Source organism: Sminthopsis crassicaudata, chromosome 3 (genome assembly GCF_048593235.1).
Source record: "Sminthopsis crassicaudata isolate SCR6 chromosome 3, ASM4859323v1, whole genome shotgun sequence".
NCBI classification, from domain to species: Eukaryota; Metazoa; Chordata; class Mammalia; order Dasyuromorphia; family Dasyuridae; genus Sminthopsis; species Sminthopsis crassicaudata.
This window is the reverse complement of record NC_133619.1, coordinates 557030508-557053560: the sequence shown is the minus strand read 5'-3', so window position 1 is coordinate 557053560 and position 23053 is coordinate 557030508. Positions and strand designations below refer to the sequence as shown.

At 36.3% G+C, this 23053-nt stretch overlaps 1 protein-coding gene across 1 annotated transcript in view; it reads left to right on the top strand.

The window, feature by feature from the left end:
• The window catches only part of ME3 (malic enzyme 3), a 279762-nt gene that overhangs the window by 235028 nt on the left and 21681 nt on the right, over positions 1-23053 (top strand). Inside the window, exon 8 of the mRNA XM_074304676.1 lies at positions 12316-12425. Coding sequence (XP_074160777.1) covers positions 12316-12425 — 110 coding nt within the window. The remainder of the gene's footprint in view (positions 1-12315; positions 12426-23053) is intronic.

Below are 23053 nucleotides of genomic sequence, written 5' to 3'. Positions count from 1 at the left end.
AAGCGTGGTTTTATGGGAAAGATTGGGTAGTGGCTTCCAAAGCCTACTTCATTGGATAAGTAGAAAATCTCCTCAGGAAAATTATTTATTATAAATGCGGAAGGGACACTTTCACCAAATCCCCCATGGATGTCTCATGCTCTGAAGTGTCTCTGGGTTCTTGAAGGTTCTGCTCACAAAGGCTTTGATATATCCTCTCAAGATGGAAAGGCCTTGGATATGGCACTGGTCTTTTGTTTGAGAACCAGTTTAGCTATCTTTGCAGAAAATAATTTTTAAAAGGTTATTGCAAAGAATTTTTTGATCATAGCAATTAATAAAGATGATTTAGTAAGGTATGAAGGGCATTGCAATCTGCATCAATAAAAGTATTGAAGAAGTTCAAAATTAAATACTCATACATCTGTAATCTCATCCCTTCAAAATAATGGATATCATAACACTTCCAAGCCCTGTCCTATTACTCAACTCTTATCTATGTCTTCCTATAAATTCACTATAGAGTATCCAACCAACCTTATGTGAGCATTCTTTGATTTTTTTCAGTTCATGAATTTCTTTGATAATATTCTTTATTCCAAGTCTGCATAAGTCTTGTGCTTGGGCACACCCACTATGGACCTTTCCATTGTCCTCTGTACAACAGCCATTTTTTTGGAGATGATAGTGTTCCGTGATTCAATAATCATATAACACTAAAAGGCTATTTATCTCAAAATCTCCAATTGGAAAAATGAAAAAAGAAAAAAAAAAAAAAACAACTAAAGAATCTTAAAAAAAGTTTGTAGACATGAGTTACTGACAAAAGATCTTGGATTTTACAAGAAAATGTTTGGACTTGCCAGAGAAAATAAACCAGGAAAAGGCCTATTTGGCTATGATAGGCCAGGAAGTCAGCAGGTCAGGCATTATCTTCAGCCAGTACTGGCAGGGATTTTTGACGTCATTTGCATATTTGTCCAGGAAATCAGACAAATAGGGAAATTTCCAAGGAAATCCAATCTAATTCCAAAGTGTTTTTGATCTGGGATAGGTTTTCTGTCAGATTAATACCCTGAGGGAAGATAGCATTATTTTAGGACTTTTGCTTAGAAGTAATGGTTTCCTTTAACCATTCAGTTGGGTGGTTTATAGGGGTCTGGCTGCCTAGGGGAGAATAATAGTTGACCCAGGAAAACTTCTGCTCTGTCCCTGTACTGCTGCATTGTTGCTGGTAGCAGCAAAAAAACCCACTCCTATTTGGTGGGGGAGCTAGACTCTTCAGATTGAAAGGCCTTGTAGCACCATGGGCAGAAAACAAAAGCTATATTTTCATTTCCCTGGTTCAAGATAGAATGATTTGGTGGAATACAGAATTAAAAGCATCAGGTACCCCTAATCCTTGAAACTATCTTTACCCAATGAAGCCATTCTGGTTAGCCTTATCATAATTCTGAGTCTATAAACTTAAATCCCAGAAGGGTCTATCAAGATCTGCTTGGAATAGTAATTTGATTCTAAAATGATGGCTTATTTTGACTCTGAGAAAAATGTCTTGTTTCAGGGATTATTTTGTCATCAGTCAAACTTGGAATCAGTTTATTAATTGGTAAGCACTTAATAACTGCTAACTGTATGCAAAGCATTATTCTAGACTTTAGAGATACAAAGATGAGAATCACAGAGTCTATCATGTCAGAGTTTGAAGGGTCTTCAGAAATCATCTAATCCAATCCTTTCATAATTCAAATGATGAACCATATCCATGATCTGCCAGATAGTATGTCCATGTCTTTTCATTGCCGAAGAGAACTCGGTTCATCTTATGTTTCTAACAACTGATGGTCCCTTTTCAATTCTGACCTCTTGAAGGCAACTAACTTTTGCTCTATATCATCTGGAGATATTCCTCCCCCTTTTTTGCCTTCCCTACCCTTGCCCTCAACAAATGTAAGAAGACAAGAACATTTATTCAGAGTGGAAGCAGATCTCTCTACATCTGGTTTCTCTGAACCTTTGGGTGAAAGAAGGTCTGTGTTCTTTCAGATAAAGAAGAAATAATGCTTTATGATTATTCTGTGCTTCATATTCTCCAAAGTACTTTCTCATACATTATACCATTGAATCATTATTTAAGGGAACATGAAGTTAAGTTCATAGAATCATATTTTTAAAATAATTGGAAAAAACTTTAGATATCAAGTCCAATCACCTTATTTTTTACTTGAGTAAATTGAGTAATAAGTAAGTTAAGTGATTTGTTAAAGGTCACACATCTAGTAAGTATCTAAGGCAGGATTCAAACCTGGGTTTTCCAGACCCTGAGAACAAAGCTCAGCCCCCTATAAGGACACCAGTGAATCACCAGAGAAGGAAGGAAGTTTCAAGCTAGAAATTATCTAATCCATCTTGCCCAAGCTAATTTGTAAACCAAAATCAAGACTCAAGTCCCTTGACTTATAGTCCAGTCTCCAAGGTTATAAACATGGGCAACTGTTCAGTAATAAGAAAATTGAGGGATAATGAATTAAACAGCCCCTATAGTTTCTTCCATCTCTATCTCTATTACCAATGATTCATATATTTCCCCTAACCTTGTTCCTTTTGATTCCACTCCTTTGTCTGTGTCATCAGAGATCATTCCTCCAAGTTCATAACCTTGGAAATATCTTTAACATTTTTCTCTCCCTTCTCTTTATATCTACTCAGTTATTATGTCAATCCATCTCAGTAATATTTCTCTCATTCATCCCCTCTTCCATTACTACTACTTCAAACCTAGTATATATTTTTATTAATCTCTGCCTGGAATATTTTAATAGTTTTTTAAAAAATCTTAAAAAATAATCTCCAATCTCTGTTGTATTCCCAATTTTGTTCATATTGCTATTCAAATATTTTTATATATATACACACACACACACACACCTGCACAAAGACTTTCACTGGCTCCCTACTGCCTACCAAGTAATAGCATTTAGATTTTTCTGTCAGGTAGAGAGCTCTTAGCAAGCCCTTACTTTTCTATTATTATCTCATCTCAGAAGATCCCTCAACTGCATACTTTTTGTTTCAACTAAGATGTACTATTCATGGTGCCTCATATATATGCTACAATGAGAGACTGATCCCTGAGTCCATTATAAGCATACATTGAGTCTTGATGATGAAATTCTTCTCACGGAGGAGGATGGGGAGCCTGCTCCTTAGAAGAGTCTTTTGATGAAGTGAGAGACTTTGGACTATACCAAAACGTTCTCACCATATGGAGATTAAGATCCTTTTCACCTGGCTGGAGGTGCATTCAAAAGCTCTTACTAAGGAGAAGAGAGGAGAAGAAAGAAAAGAAGAGATAAGGAAAAAAGAAGAGAGGAGAGGAAAAGAGGAAAGAAAAGGATAAAAGGAGAGTAAAGAGAAGAGAAAAAAGTAGATTCTCTAGTTTCTCTAGAAAATTCATAATTATGACAACACTAATTCCTGACAGGAAAGGAAATAGCATTCTGTAAGGTAATAGCTGATGCTTCCACTGAATGGTTTTAAAAAATAAAGGGAGAAGGGGCAGGCACTATCCAGTGAAAGATTGTTGTTGTTTATCTTTCATTCTTAAAGAGAACCATGACAGGAGAGAGAGGAAGCCATGACATGCAGGTGAATGGATTTAAGGGAGGGAGGGCTGGGCAAGGTTCCCTGTCTCATTTCCCCTTCAGAGCCATCTGGGTCCAGTGGGTCACATAAAGATCAGGATGACTGAAGGTGGTCTTGGATGCAATGGGAGAAGATAGTAGTTTTTGAGGAAAAGATCTGGCATTTTTTATGAGCTACAAATTCAATGACTCAGCATTGTGATATACAAAAATGTTGATGATCACTTTTTATTGTTCTTCCCTGAGTTGTCTGACCAAACTCAACTACACTCATGGGTCCCTAATATTTGTTCAGGCCTAGAAGAGTTCAATATGTTTCCAGATGTTTGAGAAATGGTACATCCTCCTCATGTGTATAGCAAGCCATCAATTAGAAAGACCACTTAAATCATGTCCTTATCTATCCTCAAACTACCATCGTTTATTTTCACTAGAAAGAGAACTGTTTGTTATCCTTCTAGTTCCCTGAAGTATAGCATCAAAAGAGCAGGTATACATAAAGTTTCCACCATCTAGATCGCTTATACTTCTTGACCTCCATTTTCCTCCTCTCTGCGAAATGAAGAGGGTTGGACTTGACCTCTGAGGTGTCTTCCAACTCTAAGTCTGATCATCCTGTGAATCCTCATACTTATCTGATAGTTGATTTGTCTTTAGAAGTATCAGTTGATTTTTATTTATATGCTAGAATTTAGTTGGAGAAAGAATGCAGAGGAATGCAGTAGGGAGTGGAGAGAGTGGAAAGAAGAAAGAAATAAAAACCTGAATTCTACCCACAGAACCCCCAATGTTTCCAGAGATCCCTAACCTTGGAATGCTTTTACATTAAGGCCACTTCCCAGTGGATTCCCAGAGTGCAGTCTGGCCAGCTTTGTGTTTGGATTGGGTTGGTGTTCATCTGCCACTTTAGGATTTTGTTTTGATCATAACTGTATTAAAAATTTCCTCCAGCATTGCCAGAATCCACGGTGTAAAGAGTTTAAAAGTTCATTTGGGGACTGACTTAACTAGGTAGAATCCTGTATAGATCACAAGCTGATGTAGAAGAAAGAGAATTTTCAAGTCAGGAGCATTTAAATAGACTGGAATCCTAGAACTGTCTACTGCTGGGAACTAGAAGAACCATCAAGATCCTCTACCCAGGGATTCTGAACTTTATGTCCATGGACCCCCAAAGACTCTATGGATAAATTTCAAGATATCCATGAACCTGGGATCTTTAGTACTCTGGTAACCTTATTTTAATACAATTGGTTTCCTTTTTAATCTTATGTATTTTGTGCATTTAAAAACATCATTCTGAGAAAGGATCCATAGGTTTCACCAGACTGCCAAAAAGAGTCTATGACGCAAAAAAGGTTAAGAATCCATATAATCTGGTCCAATGCCCATATAGATGAGGAAATAAGAGTCCTTAAAAGAGGAAAACCTACCCAATGTCATATTAGAAAGTGAATGGCAGAATTGAGACTCACCCCAGATTTAGATACAACTAAATCTTGAAATCCTGTCATTTGTGGATTAATGGAAGGACCTGGGCATGTTTATCTTAGAAAAGAGAAGGCTTAAAGCATTGTTAAAGTTGTCAAGTATTTGAAGGGCAGAAGAGTGATTGGACTTGTTCTCCTTGACCCCAGAGGGCAAAAACTAGAAACAGGGTGGAGATTTCAAAAAGGCAGATTTATACTTGATGTCAGGAAAGGCTTTCTAGGAAGAAAAGGATCCATTTGTACTAAACTTTCATAGAGGCTCTTTTTGTGATGGCAAAGAATTGGAAATTAAGGGAATGCTAATTAGGGAATGGCTGAATGAGTTGTAGTATATGATTGTGATGTAATACTATTGTGCTACAAGAAATGATAAGGAAGATGATTTCAGAAAAATTTGGGAAGACTTATATGAACTGATGCAAAGTAAAGTAAGCAGAACCAGGAGAATATCTGTATACAGTAACAATACTGTAATAAGGTTCAACTGTGAAAGACTTAGCCCCTCTGATCAAGACAGTGACTCAAGAAAATTCCAAGGGACCAATGCTGAAAAATGCTATCCACCTTTCAGAGAAAGAACAGATAAACTCTAAGAAAAGATTGAAGTGTACTTTGTCACCTTCTTTATGACTTTTGCTCTTTGGGGTATGTTTTTTGGTAAAATGACTAATATGGAATTACATTTTATGTGATTTTACATGTATAATTGATATATTGCTTCCCTTCTCAATGGGTTGGGAAGAGAAGTTGGAACTCAAAAAATTTTTAAATTGATGTTAATTTTTTTAAATTATTGGAAAATTAAGTGTGAACTATATAGAAGGCATGAAGATAAATATGGTACAGTTCTTTTTGTATGGATCTGGATATTCATACAGAAAGAATTGTACCATATTTGTCTTCATGTCTTCTACACAGTCCACACTTAATATTTTTTAATAGTTTTTATTTACCAGATATATGCATGGGTAATTTTACAACATTGACAATTGCCAAACCTTTTGTTCTAAGTTTTCCCCTCCTCCCCCCACCCCGCCAGATGGCAGGTTGCTCAATACATGTTAAATATATTAAAGTATAAATTAAATACAATATATGTATACATGTCCAAACAATTGTTTTGCTGTACAAAAAGAATCAGACTTTGAAATAGCCACACTTAATATTGTATGTTGCATTGACTTGAGTTGATTTGCCTTGAATTGAAGCCAGAGTTCCCAAATCCAGGATTATATATACCAAATTGGATACATTGGGAGAAGGCCAGCCTGACCTAGTAGAAATTCTAAATTATAGAATTATATATATATGCATATATATACATACATATATTTATAAATTATAGAATAATTAAAAGGAATGCAGCCTTATTTCTTAGTTTTATTACAAATACTGTAAATGTGTATTTTAAGTCCAATAGAAGTAGCAAAATATTCTCATTTAGGTTTTTATAGAAGCATGTTATATATGAGAGTCAGTGAGGATAGTAGAAAAGATACTAGACTTGAAATTAGAATTTCTAGGTTTAAGTCTAGGTTCTATCATTTATAGCAATCTTTTTTTTTTCATCTCTCTTCCTTCTTACTTGCTAGTGCTTACTGCCACAACCACCAAGAAAAAATATCAACTTGTGTAAGTTCAGGATATATATGCTATGTAGACTCTTGAACAAGGCAATAGTTCCCCCCCAAAAAAAAATTATTTAATTCATCATTTTGTAAGTTTTAATTTGTCCAGCTCTAAAAATAGACACATGCATGTAAATGGAAATATCACAATATTCTGAATCCTGAGCCATTTCTCTGTCCCCTAAGGAATCTTCTGAACTCTCTATTCAGTCCTCAAAACAGTCTGTCTCATATCACACTTATACAAAAGCTGTATTTCTTCCTAGTTTAATTTTATTAGTTTTTCTTCTCCCTTTTGCAGTCAAAATTGTTTATATGAAAAAGGAATTGTAGTTTACAATCTTGTCAAGTTAGTACTCTTTAAATAGCAGTTTATTTTCTGTATCCAAAATCCATTTTTTGCTCCCTGTCAGTTAATTGAACTACTCTCATATAAAAGAGGCAGTACTTTATATTTACATATTTAGCATATACTTATTTATGTATTATACATGTTTTTTCCCCCAATAGAAAGTAAGCTCAGTGAGGGCAAAAATTACTTCATTTTTATCCTTTTTTTCTTCCTTCTGCACCCAGCACAGTAGCCTGTTATATACAAAGTACTTAACTGATTATTACCCTTGTCACTTTGCCTAAATCACTTAACTCCCAGAGCCTCAGTTACCCTCACATGTAAAATGGGAGTAATATTTTCTCCACCTATCTCACACGAATGTAATGATGCCTTGGGATCATATGCTTCAAGTGGTTTGCCTACAGAAATTGTTGTTACAAGTATGGATGACAAGTTGTGGTGAAATTGTACTTGCTTCTAAAAAATGCTACTGAAGTATTGTGTTAAAAAAAAAAATTTCCCTTGAATAATTTTAGCATTCCTCTCTGAACTATTGTCTATACCAGTAGGGGAAATTTTTATCTCTTTTAATTATTTGGGACTCAGGGCTATTCCTCCTGAATATTAATATTAACTTTCCTCATCTGTTAAAATCTTCCTCCCCAGTACATTTTTACTCTATATCTTACTGATTACTAAGAAATAGGGATTTAATAAATATTAATAAATTGCTTCAGTGAAGAGTGAAGAATCATTGGATGATAAACTCTTTGAACCCAGGGACTATTATTAATCTTGGAAATCTCCTATTAGTTCAGTGTTATTCAGTACATTTCAAATAGGGAGGTTATATGTAGAGAGGGGTCACTACTAACCTATTGTAGCAGAAGTTACACTGTCCTAGGAACCCAGAGGGGCATCTACATGATATAGTAGTTGGAATGCCAGATCTGGAGTTCAAATCTGGCCTCAGACACTTAGTATCTGTGTAGCCCTAGATTACTTCGCTCAGTTTGCCTCAGTTTCCCCATCTGTAAAATGAGTTGGAGAAGAAAATGCCAAACTACTCCAATATCTTTGCCAAGAAAACCCCAAGTGGGGCTATGAAATCAGACTTGACTAAAAGTTATCAAGCAACAACAAAAGGCATTCAGTGTGTTCAGTGCTGAAGGAGAACCTAGATTCACAGCAGTCATAGAGGTAAAGTTGCAAAAGGATTTTAGGGGAGATTTCACACATACACACACACACACACACACACACACACACACACACACATTGTTTTATAGATATGGGAGCTAAGTCCCAAAGACATTAAATGACTCGCCCAATATCATTCAAGTTTCAAATCTTGGGTCTTTCATTGGACAAATCATTAAATCCCACTTGGGTCTCAATTTCCTCATCTGTTAAAAAAAAAAAAGAGAGAGAGAGAGAGAGAGAGAGAGACTGGACTAAGTAACTCAAAATCTGTGATTTCTTAATCTCTCTAAAAATTTATTTTCCTTATCTCCATTTGGGGATATAATAACTATCTATAATTTGCTTTAGTAAAAAGTGGAGACCATGGGATTACTACTATACTTTTGCTCATCCTTTGTTTTCAAGGAAGACCAGTGACATCACAGAGTGATGTCTTGACTTGCTTAAGTGATGGTTTTTTAATATTCCAGAAAGCATAAAAGGCAGCATGATCACATCACCATAGAAATATATACTATATACCCAGCATTCCATAAACCTGAAGTTGAATGAATGTTAGCTAATTATTTCTGCTACTGATATTGTTATTTGGGCCTTCTGATAGCCAGAAAGTAGATAAAAATTTTTTGACTGCAGTGAACTTGGTTGTATGTTCGATGGTTCTTATAAGTACAACCAAGAGAAATAGTGCCCTGTGGAGTGAATACGGCAGAGAAATTACCCCCTGGCACTGGAGAATGGAGCTGTTTAAAGGTCAGCTAACTCTGTGTGTTTGAGAGCCTGTATGTGTCATGCTGCTCTATGCTCTGACCTTTTCAGTATTCAGCCTTCTATCAGCAAAGAGAAGAAAATCAAGGGTTTGTGCACAGGAGGCCTTCTGTAGGAATGGGGGGATGGAAATGTCACCAACCCCAGAAAACACTTTATTTTCCTTCCAAATATTTGAAATTCACACCCCATGCAGGCCTTGGCAAATCTTTACTCTTCTAGGAAGGCATATCATTTTAGCTCTTCAGTGCAGAGCCCTGGACCTTATGGGGGCCCCTGCGTAGTAGTGTGACCTTGGAAAAGTTATTTCACAGAATCACAACATTTTTTCAGGGTTTTAGGAGACCTCCATGGTTGCACTCAGTGGATCTATGCATAAACTTCAGAGGCAAAGGGTTTCATTTCTGGCTCCTTTAGAGGGTTTCATCTCCTATAGATTTCAGGGTATCTCAATAGTTTTCTTTCTTCCAATATTATAGTTATCCTTTATAGTATTTAGCTTAATGGATGGAAATTAGCCATTTTCTCCCTTCCCTTTCATTTTCATTTTAAATTGCTTTTGATCACATTTGTACAAATCTAAGCAAATGCATTATTGGATCTTAGTCTGCTATTTTTCTAGCATTTTAAATTGTGATCTAGATATCCAAATTCCTTTTGTCAAATACCATCTTCTTTTTTAAAATTTTATTTATTTTTATATTATATTTTATTTTTTATTTATACATTATATTTATTTTTCCAATTACATATTTTAAAAAATCTAAGCTTTTTTAAAAAAAATTTTGAGTTCCAAATTCTCTTCCTCCCCTTCCCCTTTCTTGAGAAGGCCAGCAATTTGATATAGATTATACACAAGGTCAGCTTAACCAGCTGTTTTTCTCCCAAATTGTTTTTCTCTTTGGAATTTCTTACCTCCAGTGGGCAGCAGTGAAGTAGATATCGCCTATTCAAGCTTAATTTATCAGGACTTTGCTACCTTTAAGAACACTTTTCTACAGTTTTTCCAGTAGCATTCTTTAGGCTCAATCTCTCCATTTGGAAAATGAAGGGATTAAATTAAATTGTCTCTAAATTCTCTTCCAGTCATGGGTGTGTTGGAGCCAGCTTATATCAACTCATGTTAAATAATATTTAAATTTTCAGAGTATATTAAAATTTCAGAGTATGCTATAAATCAGGGCTTGATTTTGGGGGTTTGGGTTTTTTGTTTGTGTTTTTGTTTTTGTTTTACTGTCTAGACTTAAGAAAGTGATGGAGATAATGTTAATGATGCAGATAAAACTTAAAGGCCTGTCATTTGCACTTTTTCCCCCTGGAGATCCAGTTGTTAAATATTTGCTAGCACATCACTTCATCTTAAAATTCTGTGGTTCTATGAAGTAGGGAGGCAGAAATGCCAAAAGTAGATTGGGTAATGACCTCACTTCTGTCAGTAATGCTTTGTGGATAACCTTGGATCACTCAGTTCTCTCTGTGACCTTCAGTTTATCTGCCAGGAAATTAGATGTTTTGACTCAATGTCCCTTCTAACTTTGATATGCTATGATTTGATGAGATTATTTAAAAGGTGACAGACATCATTAAGGATAATTGAATTATTTCTCATACCTGCCTACATAACGATGTTGCTCTTCTTAGGAAAAGAGAATTCTTAGTTTAGTTTAAATTGCAGGCTAAGTTAGTGGTGGATGCCTTTTTCCCAGTCCCTCTTTATAATGGTATTATTTTCTCTCAGGTGGCCAGGGCCCTCATGCTGCCTGGTCGTACCCCCAGCCTTGAACTTTTCTCTTCTTTTAAAATCAGCTCTCAATTGGAGGTTACAGCTTTGAGATAAGAAGTATCAATCATATAGCCAGCAGCAAAGTATAAATCACACCAAGGTATTAATGAATGATAGAAGTATATGGTCAGCTGGCACCTTCAAATTAACCTAAAGGAATCAATCTCTTTAAAAAGTATGTCAGACATTGTTCACAGCAGGGTGGGGCAGGAGTGAGACATTTGGAGGCGATGGCAACATGTAAGGAAACAGCCCACTTAAAAACCTGACCCTGATGCTGCTTCCATGGTCCTGATAATCTCTCCAGGAGGTTTTTAGGCCATAGGAAGTGAGAAGGAGCTAGAGATGAGATGTTTAGCTTAGAGTGAAGGTTAGACATCGGTCTGTGAGTATTTGGTACTCTTATATTGAAAGGGATTGGCCTTTTTCTGCCTGGTCTGAAGGGACAGAACAAGAAACCATAAGCAGAGCCCCAAAGGGACACAAATTTTTCTCAGTGTAAGAAAAAAATTCCCAACAATTTGACATCTACAAAAAATAGAGTGCTCTACCTAAAAGATTGGTGAGTTCCCTCTGCCTGAAAAGTGTAAACTGGATGTTCCCTTGCCAGAGATATTATAGAGGGGATTCCTCTACAAACATAGACAATCTTGGAGATCGCTTATAATTTTGAGATTCTGTGCTTCCATGAACTTTCTCTGTGTTATTTTGGTCTACAGAGGAGCTGGGCAGGTGGTCCATTCAGTGGATAGCGGGCCAGGCCCGGAATCAGAAAGAACTGAATTCAAACCTGGCCTTGGACACTTACTAGCTATGTAATCCTGAGCAAGTCATTTAACCTCAGTTTACTCATCTGTAAAATGGGCTGGAGGAAGAAATGGCGAATCATTCCAGTGTCCTTGCCATGAAAACCCCCAGTGGGAGCACAAAGAGTCGGACATGACTGAAACAATTGAACAACAACTCAAGGGAACTGTTTTTCCTTTTAGAATAGTCATAGCCTATGGAGATATTCATTTCCCAACTTACCTCTACTAACAGAACTCTTCCAGGCTTGGAACTGATGCTATGTTGATAGATCCTAATAACCATCCAAAGCAAAGAATTCCCATTACCATCCCAGACATCTCTTCTTCCCTTTCCAGGATAAAGTAAAACTAGACCTTAATCAACCAGCCAATGAAATGGTAAAGATGATCATAGGATTAGAGCTGCAAAGGATTATGCAGTCCAAATGCCTTCCCCTCCATTTTACAGATGAGGAAATCAGGACCCAGAGAGAAAGACTTATCCAAAGTCTTTCGTGTAAAACAATAGCAGGACCCTCCAATGCCATTGATCTCTCTACAGCATTGGCTCTCTCCGGTAAGCCTTGTACTTCCTGCACAACCCAAGGTGGTTCTAAGTAGACAAAGTCCAGGTGAGAGCTTGGGGAATCTGTCACAGAGATGATGCTATGAGCTCTCGCCTCTTCCTCTGCCCACAGGTTTGGAATAAACTGCCTCATCCAGTTTGAAGATTTTGCCAATGCCAACGCCTTCCGCCTTCTCCACAAATATAGAAACAAGTACTGCATGTTCAATGATGACATCCAAGGTGAGTGGGGGTCTCAAGCCAGGAACATAGCCGGCACCTCACTTAACAAGCCCTCTGGGGACAAACCACCTTTTAACTAAGTCAGTCTTAGGTCCTAGTCTTAACACCAAGTATAAGGCTGGTGACTAAAGACGAGGAGGAGATACTAATACTGTGTCATGTAGAGGTCTCTGGAAAGTAGGCTAGAGCCTTGGTAACTCTCCCCATGCCTCCCTGGGCCAGCTTAGCCTTGGCTAAGGCGCTGGACTGCCCATGCATGCAGGCTCCAAGGTCACCAAGCCTGAACAGTGGCCCTCCTGGGAGAGACAGAACCAGCAACCAAATAAGCCAGTTTCCTAGAGGGGAAAGAAAAAAAAAATGATGAGACTTAGACTGAATGGCAAAGATGGGCCCTGAAGAGAGGCAGATTTTGACCTGATAAAAGAAGAAAAAAAAAAAAAACTCCCTAATAATTAAACATGTTCTGAAGTTTTCCTTTCCGAAAAGTCTTCATATTATTTCTATCTCTGATAATAAAATTTCCAACGAGAAAACATTAGACCCTATCTTTTTTTAATAAGAGAGGGTAGATGTGATATAGTAGAAAGAGTATTGGGTTTTGAGACAGAAGATCCAGGTTTACATCTCAGCTTTTCACTTACTAGCTTAGAGTAAGTAGCTTGTAGTTAAGTAAACTTGTAGCTGACTAGTTTGTGTGATCTGGAGCAACTCTTCCAGTCTCAAACGCCTTGTGTGTAAAATAGGAATATTAATATATAGTTGCCTCCTTACAACCTAGTGTTATTGTGAGTTTCAGAAGATATAATGTATGCAAAGCACTTTGTAAATCATTGAGTTTTTTTGATCAATAAATTAACAGTTTATTAAATGTAAATCATATCCTAAGCACCGTACTAGGTCCCTGGGCCAAAATGAATCAGTCCCTGCCCTCAAGAAATTGACTGTCTATTAGGGGAGAAATATCTATGTTAATATGCAAATTTTGGAAGCAGAGCTCTAAAAGATAGGAGGGAAGATTTCATGGAGAAGACATTTCCCAAGTTTTGAAGAAAACCAGAGTTTCTAACATAGAAGTTAATAGGCTTTTATTATTATCAATAATAGTAATAATATACCTCCACCAAACTTCATCTATGAAGGCCATATTATCTCTGGCTAACCATGGGATTGACTGGTCTAAGATGAGAAGGAAATATCACTGGATTTGGAGTCAAGAGACCTGGGTTCAAAGCTTGGCTCAGACACTAGCTGTGTAAACTTGGGCATGATTCCGATTTCTCTCAGTTTTGGTTTCCTCATCTATGGAATGACAATCTTAATATTTGTGCTGTCTGCTTCACAGGATTGCTGTGAGAAGGGTGCTATGTGGGGCTAGTAAGATGGTAAAATGGATAAAATATTATATCAGGAGTCAGAAAAATCTAAATTCAAATCCAGTCTGAGGCACTTACTAACTGTGTCACCCTGAGCAAGAAATTTAATACTGTTTGCCTCTGTTTCCTCATCTGTAAATTGAGGATAATAATAGCACCTAACTCCCAGGGTTGTTGTAAGGATCAAATAATATCACATTTGTAAAGTGCTTAGCACAATGTCTGACACAAAGTACGTACTATGTAAATGTTAGCTATTATTTTTAAGCCTTAAAGAATTTTACCAATGTACAATCTTTAGTATGTTATGATTTTATCCATGAGAGGCAGTGCCAGGGACTTAATGTTCTCCAGGTCAATTTTCTTATTAGTAAAATATTGATATAGCATTCTTTGTACTACATATTCCATAGTTTCTCTTTCTCTCTCTTCTTTCTCTCTCTCCCTCTTTCTCCTCTCTCTATCTTTCTTTGTCTTTCTGTCTCTGTCTCTCTCTATCTCACTGTCTCTGTCTCTGTCTTCTCTCTTTTTCTCTCTATCTTTGTCTGTCTCTCTTCTCTCTTCCTCTCTGTCTCTGTCTCTCCCTTTGTCTCTGTCTCTGTGTCTGTCTGTCTCTCTCTCTCTCTCTTTTTTTTCTGTCTCTCTCTCTCTCTTTTTCTGTCTCTCTCTCAAGAATTAGTATTCTTTATCCATCCATTGAAAAATCAGGTTGTTCACTTCATTGATCAGAATTCTTAAGTCTTTCTAAATTGTTCATTTTTACCATATTATTGATGGCAATAAACATTGTTCTTCTTACTTTAGTCTATATCAATTTATGCAAGTCTTCCCAGGTATCTCTGAAATTACCCCCTTCATTATTTCTTGTAGCACAATATTATTCCATCGCATTTATATGCCATAATTTCTTCAATCATTTCCCAATTGATGAGGGCATCCCTTCAGTTTCCAATTCTTTTCCCACCACAAAAAGAACTACTATAAACATTTTTTACTCATGGGACCTTTCCTTCTTTCTTTGTTCTCTTTAAAATATAGACTATTTAGTAGTATTACTAGATCAAAGAATATGCACAATATAGTAACATTTTGGACATAGTTCCTAATTTTTTCCAGAATAGTTGTACCAATTTACAGTTCCTCTAGGAATACATTAATGTGTGTCTTTCTCCACAGCCCCTCCAACATATATTATTTTCATTTTTTGCTAATTCCACTGAATCTGATTGGTTCAAGGTGATACCACAAAAAAATGATTTTTCTCTAATTATTAGTAATTCAGAGCATTTTTCATATGATTATAGGTAGCTTGGATTTTTTCCCATGAAAACTATAATATTATCTATATTATTTTATATTATATAATATTATAATATAACTATATATTATTAAATAAAGTTAGAACTGGAAAGGAGTTTTAGAGTGCATATAGTTTAACACTGTCATTTTACAGTTGAGGGAACTGATTTTCTTAAAGTCATTGTAGTCATATGATATATGATGCATATGATATATATGCATATAATATATGGCTTGCCCTTTTTCAGAATACTGTGCTGTGTCTGTGCTATTATCCCACCCAAATCCCTACTCCTGTAAACACTATTCTACTCATAGCTGAACTTTAAAGCCAGACGGGAAAGTTGCCACAGGTCATCAGGCAGAATAGGGAGATGGAAGGAATGTAATATGAAACCCATTAGTCCTGCTTGCCTGATGATAGCTGGCAGATAGTAACTCAGCAATACAACTTCAGCACTAGTGAAGAGAAGTCATGTCCTTGTCCTTTGTAAGGTTTGATTTCCCTCCCCCACATTTGAGAGGATATCTGCTCTTCCTGACATTTACTGTCCAAGCTAAACTGCATTATGGCTGCTAGGCTCCCGGAGTAGACTAAGTAAACTAGCTAAAACTAGTTTAACTAGCTAAACTCCCTGGGTAGACAGCATCTCTTTATCCATTCAATCTGTCCTTCATTCATTCCTTCATTAAATATTTATTTTATTATTCAATTTATTATTTCAAATATTCAAAATTCAAAAATATTATTCAAATATTCAATTAAATATTTATTTTACATGTGAAGAGCATAGTTGAGGCTTAGGCAATGAGGGAATGTAAAAAGCTTAAATTAAAGCACAATCTTTGCCCTCCTGAAACTCAGAGACCAGCAGAGGAAAAAGACCCAACCACAGATCACTATAAAATATTACCTAATATATATAATATAAATATATAAAAATATAAGTATATATAACATGTATACAATATTATTATAAGTATATATAACATATATATACAATATTATTAGAGATATTCAGAATATCATCTAACAAATCTCAACATATCACAATTCCCATTTTATAGATGTGGAAACTTAGCTTCAATAGGTCCAGCTGTCTACTCCAGAACATGAATAGCAAGACAAGTCTAATTTTCTCAGAAGTTTTTATCAAAAATAAGTTCTTGCCCCCAAACCTTGTATCTTTAGGTTTGTCAAACAATAAGTTACTATGGTCATTTACTTCTGTGTATTATGCCTAATCTACTCAACTAAACAACCACTCTGTCCCTTATCCAGTATCAAACAGTAGTGTAGTTTGAGATCTAGTACTGCCATGCTACCTTCCTTCACTTCTTTATAATTGATTCCCTTGATAGTCTCCTTCCAAATGAATTTTTAAAATTATTTTTCTAGGTCTAAAAAATAATTCTTTGTTAGTTTGTTGGTATGCCACTGAATAAGTAAATTAAGTTTAGGTAGGAGTGTCATTTCTATTATGTTTCCTCAACCTACTCAGGAACAATTGCTATTTTTCATTTTTTTAGGTATGTCTTTATTTGTATGAAAAGTGTTTTGTTTAGATGTTTAGATGGTTCTTGTGCTTATGTTTTAGCAAGTAGGTTCCTGAATATTTTGTACCATCTGCAATTATTTTAAATGAAATTTCTCTTTCTACCTCTTCCTGCTAGGTTTTATTGGAAAATATAAAAATACTGATAATTTGTGATGGTTTATTTTATAAGTTGCAACTTCACTAAAGTAATTCATTGTTTCAACTAGTTTTTTAGTTGATCTCTAGGCTTCTCTAAGTAAACCATCATGTCTTCCACAAAAAGTGATAGTTTTGTTTCCTCAGGGCTTGAATTCCTTCAATTTCTTTTTCTTACCATATTACTATAGTGGTGATAGTGGACATCCTTGCTTCATATCTGATCTCATAGGGAAAACCTCTAATTTATCCCTGTTAGAGAAAATACTTGCTCTTGATTCTAAATAGATACTACTTATCATTTTAAGAAAGGCTTCATTTATTCCTATGCTTCCTAATGTTTTTAATTTTGTCAAAAAAAACTATTTCTATATCTTTTGATATAATCATATGACTTTTTTGTTATTGATATGGTCAATTATGCTTATAGTTTTCATAACATTGAACCAACTCTGCATTTCTGGTATAAATCCAACCTGGTCATAGTATATGGTCTTTGTGGCATATTGCTGTAGTCTCCTTGATAGTGTTTCATTTAAAATTTTTTTTAAATAAAATAAAATAAAATTTTTGCATCCGTAATCATTAGGGAAGTTGGTCTGTCATTTTCTTTCTTTGTTTTTACTTTCCCTGGCTTAGGTATCAAAACTATAATAGAAGAAATTTTATAAGACTCCTTCTTTACCTATTTTTCCAAACAGTTTATATAATATTGGAATGAATTTTTTTAATGTTCATAAAATTTACCTGGTCCTGTGGGAGTTTTTTCTTAAGGAGTTCATTTATAGCTCATTAAATTTATTTTTGTAAGATAAGGCTGTTTAAGTATTCCTTTTCCTCTTCTGTTAAAATACAATGACTTTGGAAAGCATTAAATGTCTGTTTCCTCCAAGACAACCCTGGGTTGAGCCCAAATTCTTGAACTTGCACTTGTATTTTAAGACTATTTCACTGTACTTTAAGAATTATAGAATATTTCAAATGGTGAGGGAAAACTTAGAACACAAAATGTTAGACCTGGAAACATGGAATGGTCAAGCCTGAATATGGAATGTCAGTGCTAGAATGGAACCTTATAATATAGAACGTTAGGGCTGAAAAGGAGCCCTATAATATAAAATGTTAGAACTAGAAGGAATCCTAGAGATTCTCTATTCCACATCCCTCATTTGTCAGATGAGTAAACAAAGACCCAGAAAGAATGAAATGACTCACAAGGTTACATTCCTTCCCTTTCATGAGCACAGACGCAAAGGAAGCTCTGACCCAGTACAGGGTCAGGATCGCCCAGGACAGCCTAATTCCAGCAGCTGCTGTCACACAGACCCACCCCTGGCAGTCTCTTCAAGAATTTCAGACATAGCATAGCAACACACACAGTTTCTTTTGTTTCATCTGGGATCAGATGAGGTATCTCTGTAATCAGGGCAGGAAATGGGACCCAGCTGAAAGTCAAGGAGGTGATAAGTGTTGGGAATGATGATTTTGGCAGAACAGAGTAAGGTGGATCCTATGGAAATAAGAGGGATTCAAGATGCAGGGTTCCAAATGATGCTTTGGCTTCTGCAGTCCCTTGATCCACACGGGAACACTGACTAGCTCTGTGACTTTGAGCCAGTCATTTGACCTGTCTTGGCTTGAGTTTTCTGTTCTATAAAATCAGGGCAGTAGGAGATTCCTCTTAACTGGAAGCTTTCAGAAGGTGTCTGAATAAATAGTTGTCTGAGATGTTGTTAAAGAGAAATCCCATTGAAAGTATTGGGTTTGGATTGAGAAGAATTTGGTTCAAAATCTAAATTTAATAAGGTAACTAAATACCTTGGGTATTTAAATTAATTAAATTAAATTGTCCTATAGACAGGTGGTGGCACAGTAGCTATAGGGCTGGGCCTTAAGTCAGGAAGAGTTAATTTCAAATTTCAAATCCAGCCTTAGACACTAGCTGTGTGATCGTAGGCACTCAACCTCTGCTTCACGTTCCTTATCTATAAAATGGGGCTAATAATACCACCTACCTCCCAGGGCTGTTACAAAGATCAAATGAAATAATAATTGTTAAAAGCATTTAGAAGTACGTAAGACATAGCAGGTAGGGCAGTAAATAGAGCGCCAGCCCTGAAGTTAGGAGGAGCTGAGTTCAAATCCAGCCTCAGACACTTAAACTTCCTAGTTTTGTGACCTTGGGCAAGTCACTTAACCCCAACTGCCTCAGGGGGAAAAAAAACATAGTAGGTGAGGGGCAGCTAGATGGCATAGAGAATATGGTTCCAGCCTTAGGATCAGGAGGACCTGAATTCAAATATGACTTCAGATACTTAACACTTACTAGCTGCATGATGCTGGGCCAGTCATTTAACTCCAATTACCACACATACCCCCCCCAAAAAAAAGACATGGAGTGCTATATAAATTACTATCTTTCTCCTTGTCCTCTATCTCTTCCAGTTCTAAGCTTCCTAAAGGATCACAGGGTCACAGATAACTTGAAATAGCAGATAGAACACAAAACTTGAAGCCAGGAAAACCTGCATTCCATCTCATATAATGACTAGATTATGAACTTGGACAGGTCACATAAAAAGCCTCAGTTTTCTTTTCTCTAAAATGAGGAAGTTGAACTGGGAAACCTCTAACGTCCCTTCCACCTCTCAGTTTTCTAAAGATTCACAGGATTGTAGAAGCAGTGAACAGAGCACAGAACTTAAGAGTCAAGAAAACCCAAATTTGAACACCACTTATGATCCTATAGTCTAGGAGAGCAGAGGATCAGAGAGGCCATGCTCTCTATGATTTAATGACGAGATGTGATGCAAGCCACATGATTTCTACAGTTCCTTCCAGTTCTCAGATTCATTATTGTTTTTCTCCCAGAAAATGTTTATGTGACCAAGAAATCTGAAGGGAATCTACTAGCTCTACTTGGTTGCCACTGAGCTTTTTTTGCTTCAATAGATGACATCTCATCCTGTGCAATTTATGTCCATAGCCTTCTGTCATTCCTCCATGAAGGATCAATCCCATGTGTTAAAGATATTTCTCTGCATTTTCTAATGTGTTGTGGATACCAAAGAAATACAAAAATGCCCTTATTTTATAAAATGCTGCAACATTTTTACAAAATACTTCAATACTTTAGGCATTTGGAATCACATTCTACCACCATAGATTACAACCCTTCTATGACTCAGCTTGATGTGGTTTCTAGAGTTATTATGGTTAAAATGTTAACCACCCCGGGCCAAGCTAATGACAAGCGTCTCCACACTTAGCTGTGATGGTCCTCAGACAACAGGATGTACTGTCCATCACTGATACCCTCTCCTTGAATCCTTCCCAATTTGGTAGAACTTCTTGGAGCTCATCTTCCTTTGCATAGCCTTCAAGAACCCAAGATGACTAGCTACAATGACCGTCAGAAAGAGAAAAAAATCTGCAAAATAAGTAAGGAAGACCCAGAGGTTTCTGATTCTTTTGTCCATCACGTTCCCTATGAGTGAAAAGGATCTTAAGCCAATAAGAAAATCCATATACTTCCAGGACCACCACCACTAACCTCTCCCAACCATTGTGCAAATCTGCATGATCTCATCCCAGTAGGGAGTGACTAGACCCTACACTGAAGTTAAGGAGCCCAACCCATCCTAACTCTCCCACTGGCAAGCAATGTGGGAGCTTTGGGAAAGGGAAGAATCATAGGGTGGAATTCTGCCATTTTATTGTTTGTGGGGTTTCTGGTTTGGGGGTTGTTTTTTTAATTCTCAGAAAGAAAAAGCTACACACCCAAAACCAGTGAGAATGATTTTAATCACTCCATCTCCTCTTCAGTGGAATCATTTCAAGTTGATCTTAGGTGGAAAAAGAAGCAAAGTTCTCTACACTCTCTGTTCATTACATTATTATTTCTGACTTCCACAAATCCTAAGATTGTTTTACATTTTCATAGCATTTATGCTTCTAGATCATAAAAAATGGGAATATCTGCCTAGAAATGCCCTCAAAGTGCTCTAAGGAGATTGTGAGGTCATGTGTGTGCAGGTACATATAAGTGAAACACTATAAGATATAAGTTATAAGATAGAACTATGATAAATAGGGCACAATCCACATCCTCAAGGAGCCAGAAATCTTGTTGAGGAGGCAACACTACTATGCATGAAAGAAGAAATGAATATATGTGATGGATCTGTGATTTTTAAAATATGAAAATATTTAAGTACTAGGCTATATGAGCCATAATATATGAAAATTATTTTATTCCCAAAAGAAAAAGAAAACTGGCAATACTTGCCAGTTATGGCTCCAATTGTTGTTGCTGTTGTAACAATTTTTGTTTAATTTAGCTGACCCCTTTTTACACATGTGAGTTGAATGATTGGAGAAATTGATTTATTTCCTGCTACATCTATATTCTTTATTTTGTCTTTCAAACTCAACCCTTTCCATGAAGTCTTCCCCTGTCACTAAAACCCACAGTGATGTTTCCCTAGAACTGATAGATTTGAAATTAGGGGATCTGGGATCAAATTGTGTCCCTCATAATTATTTACCATGGAATGTCAAGCAAATCATTTTCTTTGAACCTCATTTTCTTCCCCTATAAGGTAAAAATATTCCTCTCTACCTTGGGGAGAAGAGGGAGTAAACTTTTAAGTGCTATAAAATTTTATATAATGCTTTTATGGGGTAAAATTCTTTACATATAAAATGCAATGGTACCTATAATCTATACAGCCTAATACTAAGTTCAAAGCACAAGAGTCATGGCCTAGCCATTCTGTCCCTTTGCTATTTTTATATTCTTAAAAACTATAAATTCTTAGATAAAGAATATTTGTGATACTTTAAAACGATAATATTGGTATCCTCTTTACATTACATTCCTTTCCAAGTATATCTTTCCATGGTCCACAATCCAGCAAATAATCTCTTGCAATAAAAATTATAATGAAAGGAAAGGAAAGTTCAATGAAAATAAAAAATAATAATAACTAGTACTTATATCTTTAAGATTTGTAAAAATTTTATAGATATTATCTCATTTTATCCTATCTCCTATGCAACATGCCTGCAAAGTTATTATGTAACTCCAGGAGCCTGCCCCTTCCTGAGGTAGCTTAGTCCATTTTGGGGCTACTCTAATTGCCAAAAAAGTTTTCTTACATCAAGCCCAAATTTGATGAGTTTTTTTTTTAATTTCCTCTTTCCCTTCCTAATTCTGTCTCTGCCCTTCCCAAGCAGAATAAATCAACCCTCCAAAAACTCGATGACAATGACCATATCATCCCCAAGATCAAGCTAAATTCCCTTTTAATTATCCATACTTTTAGCCCTTCTAGTATGCCTTACTGAAAGATATGCTGGTTTAGAGAATATGAATGGGTCTATAATTTTTTTTCTTTTTTAACATATCAGTTTCTCCAACTTCATTTCTCCTTATTAGCTCCAGGCTAGGGTCTATAGGAGCTATTTCCATCTTCTGGATTTCCCCTTCCCTGGAGTAGTGACTCCTCAGCCCCAGATGCATCCTTTCTGCTGTCATGCCCCAAGTCCATGGTATTGAGTCACTCGGAGAAAAGAGTGGCCTTCCAAGACAGCTGAGCTAACATTTGGTTGCTTGAACGGTAAGGAATACAAGAGATATGTCAAGGACAGTCCCCTTCCAATCCTTGTTGGGTTGTATGCATTATATTGTAAATCCTGTGCTTCAGTATAACAGTAAAATATATTTATTAAGTATGTGCTATCTGCAAAATGAAGAGATTGGACTAAACATCCTCTAAGTCCATAATTCTGTAATCTTAACCAACTAGTTGATAATTTTTTTCAGTCTTGGTAACTCATAAAATCACCAAAATCATAACCCTACCTGATGTTTGCATATGAGAAGCAACATGGCATGATTGCTAGTGAGCTGGCCACAGGGCCATGAAGACCTGGCTTCCACTCCTTTCTCTCACACATATTGGCTCTGTGAACCTGGGCAAGACACTGACACTCAGGGGCCCATGCAGTTTTCTGAAATTAAGAACTGCAGAAAACATCCTAACCCTCTCCATCTTTGGTAAATGAGATAAAAAATTACTGTTCCTATCCCTATTCCTAAAATTTGTATAAAACTTTAAGGTATGCAAAGCTTTTACTTACTTATTCACTTTTAATCCTCACAGCAATCCTGGGAGTTAGGTCCTATTATTAGACCCATTTTATAGATGGTGACTTTCTTAGGATCACACAGCTATCAAAGTTTCTGAGACAGAATTTG